The sequence below is a fragment of the Lissotriton helveticus genome, chromosome 3_1 (assembly GCF_964261635.1).
Source record: "Lissotriton helveticus chromosome 3_1, aLisHel1.1, whole genome shotgun sequence".
Taxonomy (NCBI): domain Eukaryota; kingdom Metazoa; phylum Chordata; class Amphibia; order Caudata; family Salamandridae; genus Lissotriton; species Lissotriton helveticus.
The window spans coordinates 340,464,818-340,474,735 of NC_136061.1; the positions used below are offsets into that span (position 1 = coordinate 340,464,818).

General features: G+C 42.2%; 1 protein-coding gene across 15 annotated transcripts in view; it reads left to right on the forward strand.

Annotated features, from left to right (window-relative positions):
- NCOR1 (nuclear receptor corepressor 1) overlaps positions 1–7,189 on the forward strand; it is a 1,934,049-nt gene extending 1,926,860 nt beyond the window's left edge. For 9 of the 15 annotated variants that reach the window (XM_078679968.1, XM_078679969.1, XM_078679974.1 and 6 more), the window contains 2 exons: positions 2,268–2,453; positions 6,667–7,189. In XM_078679968.1, the coding sequence (XP_078536094.1) occupies positions 2,268–2,453; positions 6,667–6,854 (374 nt within the window). In that variant the 3' untranslated portion in view covers positions 6,855–7,189. The remainder of the gene's footprint in view (positions 1–2,267; positions 2,454–6,666) is intronic. The other 6 variants (XM_078679976.1, XM_078679979.1, XM_078679980.1 and 3 more) reach the window with 1 other exon arrangement.
- The last annotated feature ends 2,729 nt before the right edge of the window (positions 7,190–9,918 follow it).

Genomic DNA, 9,918 nt, shown 5'->3' on the forward strand with positions numbered 1-9,918 from the left:
ATGCATATAGTCCATCAATATAAGTTCCAATCTAATGATCCACATCTTCTGATAATGTGGACTCTTCTTCTGACAGCTCACACATAGATCAGAATGAAACTGACGTCTGCATGTGGAGGTTGCGCAGATTCCGTGACCAAAGGGCAGGGCAAATCTGAGCCGTACAACAAAATGACTGTTTTGTGCCTAGGGCAAATCACAAGGGGAGGACTCTGCAGTTAGATAGAATCTCTACCAGAAAAGGTTACCAAAATGTTGGAATAAAGACCCCTCACCTTTACTTCACTCAACACTATGATTTAAAGATCTCATCTCGCATTCTCTGGTATTTCAGATGTATTCACACTTGAAGTGTTAGGCTAAGGTAAATGCAGATTTCCAAAAGGGTATGGCCCAGCGACTTGCTTAATGCCTATGTATTTGACAGCGTATTGCTGCTGACTTGAACTCTAAAAAGCTGATAGTTCCTCAAACTTTTTTAAGGAAGAAACAAGATTCTGCTTCTTGTTTTGGTTAAGTTTGTTTTCCTTCCCACAACGTTTCTCTATTAGCAAATGCACTGCTGCATTTTCCTAAACTTCACAATGCTGACTGAGGTGTGTAGATTTTTCTTATTAAACAGCTGTTTACATGCATTATTAACCCGTTGTGTGCTGGCTTTGGCCAACGGCCGTCGCGAGCACTACCTTCGGAGTGCTGCACACGTCCGTTGGCCGACGCGGCCCCGCCCGCGCATGGAAACCTCTGCACTGCGGCAGATTCTACGCCGCGGTAAAGGGGTTAAAAGCAAGTTGGAAAAAATTTAGACCTGTAACTATTTAATAATGAATGGAAATGAGATTACTGCTTTTTATAGCTCTTGGTAAAACGAAAGAGATGCAGTGGTTTCATGCAATCTTAAGCAGCGATTTTTGCTTGCCTTCGAGCCCCAATGTTACTAGTTCTTTAAAGTAAAAATAGTGGGCTTTGGCTGCACTCTTTCTCACCACATGGTATATGCTATTTGGTTTATTATCCCTCCTCCTATATAATTCTTGCATTACAATATATGAGCGTCTCTTTTTATCTCAAAAGTACACATTATCACACATCATATTCTTTATTGCACATTCAATCTACACATAATCCATTTTTGTCTTGTCACTACAGGAGGGTTTTCTTAATTTTGTTTGTCAGGATTATATTTTGGTTACTTGGAATATTCCAAATACACTCATACACAAGCAGTGGCAAAAAAGGGGTAGGAATGTATTACCCCAAAACAAGTAGGCTCTTTGATTACTTTCGCACACTAAGCTACACCTATTGGTTTGCTAGAACTTGATTTTAATAGCACTTACTATATCGAGTGTTCAAGTACAGTAATAAAGGATGGCACGGTTATCCACCTAAACTGTACTAATGCTATCTGCCTGAAGGATGAAAGACTGGATAACAATCTTGAGTTTCACTAGAAGCTGAAATTGTGAATTGTCAGCACGAAAAGTGTAAACTGTTTTGTTACCTTTCTCTCATTCATTCATTGACTGTCTCTTTCTTTCACCCTGTACAGCGCTGTTCTGCTTTTCAGCTAGGTTTGCGCTATACAACTACAACAGTCATTTGACATTCTCTTGTTATACCTGCTTGTTGCATATTCTGAATCCTGTAAATGGGCATGGTTGTTTTCTTGGTGTGATGCCTTCAAACATGTGGCATCTATTATTTATTGGTTTATAAGAAGTGCAAACTTAAGAAAAGGGGGCAGAAAGGATGAATGATAGAATAATCTCATTCAGATTGTCCTAAAATTGTTGTACATTTTCAAACGCGTTAGTTATGTGATTAGTGGAAAATATGTTTTCGTATGGCAAGTAACATATTTTATCAATGGCAGCAAAATATAAATCTGCCACATTCAATTATTTGGGTATTTTTGATTCAGCTTTGCATGATTGTCCTCCACGGCCAGACTCTTTCTGTTCATTAAACCTCTCCTGTTGTCCATCCTTCCATTGGGGTTTTAGCCATAGAGATCTTATCCAGCAATTGTTCAGTGTTATTCAAAAGGTGAAGGGAAAATAAAGGTACAGAAGGAAACGATAAAAAAATTCTTATTTTTTTTGCCCTTGTGGGCCCTGAAATGGGACTGTGCTAGTCTTGTTGGACCTAAAATAAAACTCCCCAAAATGTGGGAATGCGAAGTGGCGCGGATCAAAGTCTTGGAGTCATTGTCCTGATCATTTTCCCCCACCCGTTTTTTTTCTTTCTATTCGCGTTTCTTCCAGGTGGAGGAGGCAAGCAGAAGCTCTTAATTAAATCCAGCAGTAGAAAGTCGAAATCCCCCCTTCCCGGTGCTCAGGGATACGTGGGGGCGGAGCGTCCCTCATCAGTGTCATCTGTGCATTCTGAGGGGGATTACCAAAGGCAGATGACTCCAGTATGGGCCTGGGAAGACAGGCCCTCCTCTACAGGTGAGTAGGCCTGTCCTTTCCCAGTGACATACTCCAATTTAAGACAGCAGTGATAACCAAAGGATACTGCTCAAAAAGACCATCAATATTAAGGCCGGAAGAAACCTAAATCTCTCTAGCACCTGCCATTCTAGTTTAGTCAATAACATAGAAGATGCTGTCCTTAATTTTGTTAGTTATACCTTTAATCATTATTTTAGATCTAGGCAGCACTTTTAGCTTGATTGCTGGGCCATTTATAATTGGAAAAGTGTATTTGTAACAGATGAAAACATTCAATGTGTGAATACACATTTAAGGAGTATCTGAGAAACAGTTAGAGGCTAGTTCTCATGTTTGTCCACCTAGTGGTATTATGTCTCTATATAATGGTATACTTTTTTTACACAAGGAATTATTTCAGAACATTTTTCAGACTTACTATTGTTCCAAAAGAAACAACCTTTAAAATAAAAAATAAAACAAGAGAATTCTATTCTTGTGATCCTCGGAGAGATGTCGGAACTGATCAGGTGCCTGTCATTTGTTTTCTTTTTATGTTATATGAAGAACCAGGTCTTATGTTTCTTGTGGAGCTCAAGAAGTAAAGAGGAGGCTCTGATGTGTTGGGGGAGGTGCCTTGGGTGCGATGTAGAAGAATGAGTGACCTCCAGTTTATTTATTTTTTTGCAGATGCTGGGTGTGTGTGCAAGTGAGTGTGAGGCAGAGCGTAGTTCTCTGGTGAGTTGGTGGAAGTGTATGTGAATGCAGCTGTTAATGCATTTTGGTCCTGTGTTGTGTAGAGGTTTGTGTGAGAGAAGTTTGAATTGCCTGCGATTGTGAATGGGGAGCCAGTGAAGGTTCGGTGGGAGGTGGTAGTGGCGTGGAAGCGGAGTCTGCAGCAATGTACTGGATGGTCTGTTTTCTGTTTAAGAGTTTGGAGATTCCAGAGTAGAATGTTGCTGTAGTTCAGCCTACTGGTGATAAGTGCCTGCATAACTGTGTTGTCTGGTGTTCTGAGGCAGCCATTTCAAGATCTTTCGCAGCATGCATAGATGTGGAAGCAAGAGGTACACAATGTGTTAACTTGAACCATCATGTTGAACTTGTTGTCTAGGATCATCCCTAAATTTCTTGAGTGGTCTGTGCATGTGGGTTTTGGTCCTAGCTCTGGCGGCCCCCTGGTGGATTCCCATTGGGAGGTCCTGTTGCCATAGACCAGTACTACTTCTTGCTTGGAGTTGAGCTTCAGGCGGTTAGATCGCATCAAATGAGAGGAATATGCACATCTACTCTGAGACCATCTCGTTCACATCTATACCCAACATCCTCCTCAAAGACCTAGAGGGATTAGTGATTAAAATTAAATTAGAATCTCCAGATGACTCCCTTTGACCGGACGCCTTCAGGAAAGTTCTCCTACCAAAGTGCCTTGATCTACTGAATTTAACCCTCGCCTCGGCGGTGATCCCAAAATCCTGGAAACATGCAAAAGTGGTTCCGCTACTTAAAAACCTTCATTGGACACCTCCAAGCCAGAAAATGATCGCCCAATATCACTGCTCTTTTTTTATCCAAAGTTAATCAGATACTTGATAACTCTCAAAATGGTTTACGACCACGTTATAGCACCGAGTCTGCATTGCTGACAGTGGTAGAACAACTGAAATCCGTAGCGGATGACGTCAGGACCTCAGCTTTGGTCCTGCTGGATCGGAGTGCGGCATTTGATACGGTCTCCCGCGAAATCTTGCTCCACTGTCAGGAGGAGATAGGGATTAGTGATACCGCTCTGTCGTGGTTCTCCTCCTTCCTGGCATATCGGACCTTTCAAGTGAAAGCCCCTCCCTTTGCCTCCGGCATCCATCCACTATGCTGTGGGGTCCCTCATTGCTCGGCGCTGAGCCCTACGCTCTTTAATATATATACATGAGCCCACTGGCACGGATGGCCAAAGCAAGGGGAATCTTCTTGGTGTTGTATGCTGACGACACCCAATTGGTGATCACCTTGTCTAACAATCCCAGCCAGGACAGAGCGAAATTTAGAGATTACATTCTGGCCATTGCAGAATGGATGACGGCTAACTTCTTGCAGCTGAACTCTGCGAAATCTTAGATCCTTCTGATTGGCAAAGACTCCCATCTCTGGAATAATGAATTGTGGCCTCCAGCCTTGGAGTCCCTCTGGCCCCTAAACCTGCAGTGAGAAACCTGGGCATTATGCTCGACAAAGATCTTACCTTTGAGACGCACGCCATATCAGTGGCAGGGAAATGCTTTGGGCTGCTACGTGGCCTTAAACCGATACTCTGTCTATTTAACACCCAAAATCGGCAGCTGATTATCCAAGCGTCCATATCAGCCCGATTGGATTACTGTAACATGCTTCTCCTTGAGTCTAACACGACTGTTGTGAACCGATTGCAGCGGGTTCAAATCAATGCAGCACATGCCATCTTTTTTCTCCCTAAATACAGCCATGTCTCAAATCTTCTCTTCTGTCTGCATTGGCTACCCCTTGCACATCGAGTACACTTTAAGGCACTCTGCACTGTGCACAAGATCTTGACCGGTATCGGCCTAGATATTCCGAGTGACATGTGCACTCTCTACTCCCCACCGCGTGCACTACGTTCAGCTAATCTTAAGCTTGCACATATTCCACGCATCCGAAGTGCCAGATCTGGTGGCCGTCTTTCAGGCGACTTGCTCCTACCTTATGGAACTCCCTTCCCCTAAACATCCGTAACATTTCTGACCATCAAATCTACAGACGACTTGTGAAGACATGGCTCATTTCTCAACTCTAATCCCTCGGCTGTACCCCTCCTCATCTTGCTTCAGTGCTGGGACGCCTCTTTGGCGAGGCAGCCATGCCCTTTACAAGTATTCTAATCTAATCTCAAATCCAGTCTGCTACCATGGTCATGCAGTTGGAGAAGTTGGTTTTGGTGGTGGTTGTATTTTGTGTCAGGGAGAGGATGAGTTGGTTGTCATCAACATATGAGATGACGCTGATGTCTTGTGATTAGATGCCGTTGACAAATTGTGTCATGTATATGTTGAAAAGAGTGGGGCTGAGGAACGGTCCCTGTTGGACTCCACATACTAGTTTTTAAGTTTCTGATGTGAAGGGTCGCAGCTTGACCCTTTGGGTTCTTCCCGGGAGGTTGAAACAGATCCATATGAGAATAGATCCTTGTATGCCAATCTCGTGGAGTCTTCTGATAATGGTGTTGTGGGCGACAGTGTTGATGTGTCGAAGGGTGTTGTTGATGTGTCGAAGGGTGTGGAGAGGTAGAGTAGGATGAGGGTTGCTGTTTCTCCTCGGTCCAGGATGATTCTGATGTCGTCCGAGGCTGTGATGAGTGCTGTTTCTTTCTGAATCCTGATTGAGTGTTGTCTAGAAAATGGTGAAGTTTCAGTTTGGTTGTGAGTTGCTTGTTGATGGCCTTCTCAATCACTTTGACTGAATAGGGGAGCAGGGAGATGGGTCGAAAATTGCTCAGTTAATTTGGGTCAGCTGTGGGCTTCTTGATAGAGGTCAATAATATCTGCAAGTTTCCATTCATCTGGGAAAGTGGCAGACATGATTGACTACTTGATGATGTGGGTGAGGGTGGTGCTGATTGGTGATGGTCCCAGGTTGTAGATGTGGTCAGGGAATTCGGCGATTGGGGATTCTGAGTGGATGGTCTGTATGATTGCTGCTGTCGTTCCTGGTGAGGGTTGTCTATTCGATCAGTTGGGTGTCTTCATTAGTGGTAGGTTAGTTAGCGATCAGTTCTCTGGGGTTGGGTTGGTACTTGTATGACTTGTGTGTTGGGAGGGGGTGTTGAAGTCGTTAGTATTTGTGTGGATGGGGGTGTGGGGTGGTGGCTGCTGGAAAACCGGTAGGGTTACAGGTGAAAGCTCCTACCGTGGTGTGAGAATCTGTAGCAGTAGAGGGAATAGCATGTGGGGTCGAGCTACCTAAGGAGGGCTGTGGGATATCACTGGTCAGTGATCAGACCAGGGTTCCTGGCACTGCACACATCCGCTGGGTGTCCATGTTGCAGCTGCCGTTAAGTAAGTCCTGAGAGAGGGGAGGAGTGCAGGGTGCTGTGTTGTCATTTTCTGTGCTGATGGTTAATGGGAAATTAAGTCCTCTCAGTTGGTTTTTCTTTTTTTTGTGATAACCAGTAGTGTTACTTCCTGTCCTGATGGGAAATGCTGTTACTCTTCCATTCCAGGCTCCACCCAGTTCCCCTACAATCCATTGACGATGCGGATGTTAAGCAGCACTCCTCCAACCTCCATTGTGTGCGCCCCACCAACCATGAGTCAAGCAGCAACCCACCAGCAGAATCGAATCTGGGAGCGAGAGCCGGCCCCCCTCCTTTCGGCACAGTATGAGACACTTTCAGACAGTGATGACTAAAATAAAAGCAGTGATCAGTGATCTCGAAAAAAATGCTCAGGCGAAGGTTATCCTCCCTTTAGCATGTGTCCACAAAGACTTCCAAGACAGAATTAAAGACCGAGACAAGGAAGGCAGATATGCACATAAGAAACGAGCCAGCCTTTGTCTTGACAAGGAAGCACGTGAAAAAACGAAGTTGATAACGTCTGTACAGGCCCGGTGTTAAGAGAATGTAATTAGTGACAGAGTATTGCAGAATAAATATGTAAAGAGGTTTTAAAAATAGACTATTGACTTTCGAAATCCATTTGTAAAAAAAAAGAAATAATGTCTTTAAAGAAGTTTCCTGTAAATATGTGCAGTGTTTTGTTTTTTTTCTTTCCTATTTTACTGCCTGTATTAGGTACTTTCTTCTTAATCCTTGCATCACCTCTCATGAGGAGAGGGATATTGTAAATACCTTTTTTTTAACCTCTTCTTTTGGGCAGTTTAACTGCTCCAAGTTCATAATCAAATGTTGTACATCAATGTTTCCAGTCACCAAATTTAATTGCAACGGGAGGTGTTCTACATCAAATTATGGTTGCAGGTGGTTTCCTAAAATCTAAATTCACAGCAGGGAAATTAATCAAATGTCAGTTCAAAATGAAGCCCCCACATTATATACTATGACATCATTTTAGCCAGATGAACCTTAGGGTGCATTCAAACCCTCCTTCTACCTGAGTCACCCATTTCAGAATTTTGACTTCATGGTTGTAGACACGAGCTAGATGAACTTTGACATTTCCTCTATTTCAGGTTGCCATGTTTTCGCATTTCTTCTTTTCATTGTTTAACTTCAATTGAAGCACAGATCCTCATGGTATAGTTACACCACTAGATAGATACTATCTCAAATATATTCCATGGGCCACATTGTAGTGATACAACATTGATTTGATTGGGTCGTTTTGGTTTTTGATTTATATTCTATTTTATCAGTCATTTCACATTGGGACCTTTCTCCTGTACAACATTTTCACTTCGTGTTTCTTCTAAAAATACTTTTTGACAAAACTGAGAGTTTGGTGGGAGTGGAGTAAGGTAGTTGGTTAGCCCTTTCAGCAGAACTTTCACCACTAATATCGGTTATGTTGTAACCTCTATGTCCAAAGAATTATAAGTTGTTGGACCCTTGGAGCCTATCGTGGTTTGGCATAATTTGTTTTGAATTGCTCACCCTGTTTTCTTCCGGTCTGTAATGATGAGCACAGTGCCTCTACTCAGTTTGCTGTATCATTTCTCCAGCAGCCTTCTCTCTCGTCTCTCCTCTCTGTCCTGTAACACACCGGTGCTCTCCTTCCTAAAGCATCCTTACACCACTGCTCATTTTACTCTCATTCCATCACACTCTTCCCTCATTCCTTTTTTTATTATTGCTACCATTGTTTTGCTGTCTTGCTTTCCTTCTCTTTTTTTTATTTATTCGTGTTTCCTACTCCACCTGTCAGTACCTTTTTTCTTTTCATGTCAGTGGCTTGCTATCCTGAGCCCCTTTTCCAAATCCCCAAATCCATCTAGCCAACCAAAGGCGGCCTGTGGTATGAAAATGCTGACCGTGGCGAAGGAGAGGTGAGTGGTCAACACAGTTCCCTTTCATACTACCTGCACATTTTGTTAGTTTGCCTGTTCAGACGAGTCTCTCCTAGAAGAGGTTTAAAGCGCACTGAAACACACTTAACTCATATAGGCGACCCTTCTTTAACCTCCAGGTTTTACTGTAAATTAATAGGTGATTCCTTATTAAACATTCTCTCAGCTAAGCCAATCGTTTTTATTGGAAAAGTTCAAAGTTCTCCTCTTAGATATCGCCAGTCTCTTGATAGATTTAGAGGTAATTCACCCAACAAATCAGGCTGCAAAGTTTCAGTGGACCTAAGCAAATGCATCGCTAGGGCAACACCATAGTGTGAAAAATAAAAACATTACCTTTTTCTGTGTCGGGAAAATTTAGATATAGTGACAGCTATGGTTTGAGTGAGTCGCAGGGTCCACTAGGCTTTTGAGATGTCACAGTAGCCACTTAAGCCGTCATGGCTTCATTAACTCTGTTTTAGACAGTGTCTCATACCCCTCTCCGGTGTGGGTATTCAAAATGGTGGAAAGCAGCTGCAACACAAATCTCAGGGATGAAGAATTATAGATAAAATATTTTTTCCTGCTCTCCCTTTTTCCCACAACATCACAATATAGTTCATTTGTCTGCAGTCCAAAAACATTCATCCTTTTACTGATGTCATTTTCTTGCCATGTTTTAAATTTATGGGGAGTTTCCTCTTTTTCTTTTATCTAATGTTAATGCACATGCAGCGGGTTTTGTCGTGCTTTTATTGAAAGTGTAAATGGGAGAGACCTGCCAGAAATTCGATAATGTTCATCTTGATCTTCACAGACTGATTGGCCAGGATATATTTAAAATGTTGATTTCTGCCTTTTGTACTATTTGCAGCTAGTGCCGATTTTGTCTTTTTTCTTTTGACTAAAGCTTAAATGAGCACGAGTGCGATTTTAGTTATTTGCAGAAATCTTATTTTCTGACACCCTCGTTCGTTTTGAACAACAAACGTAATTTTGGGGAGAAAGATATTTATTGCGAGAAAGGACTATAAAGAAAAATGTTTTAATGGACAAAATCAGTTATCCCTTTCCTGTAGAGCTTTCATCGGCCTTATTTTAAAAATGAATTTTACACTTCAATCTATAATTTCATTACCTTTCTTTTCCCTGCAGTGATGTCACGTTGGTCTCATAAATAACTGATCAAAAATACAGCCTTTTGATGAAGTTGTCTTCTGTTGATCTGTTTGTTGTTATATTGCGAATTGCATACTTATAAAAAGATATACTTTTACATTACAAAGGATTACATTTCCCTATCGTCTTCATGCAGAACTAATGTTGGAAGCATAAAGTTCTACCGTTAGTACATCTTTTTATGTGGGGTCACCTTCGGGGAAATGAGACGAAAATCATTTTCTGTCATGAAGCGAATTCAGATGTTTTTCCTGATAACTCTTGGTGGGGGGTCTAGAACATTGCA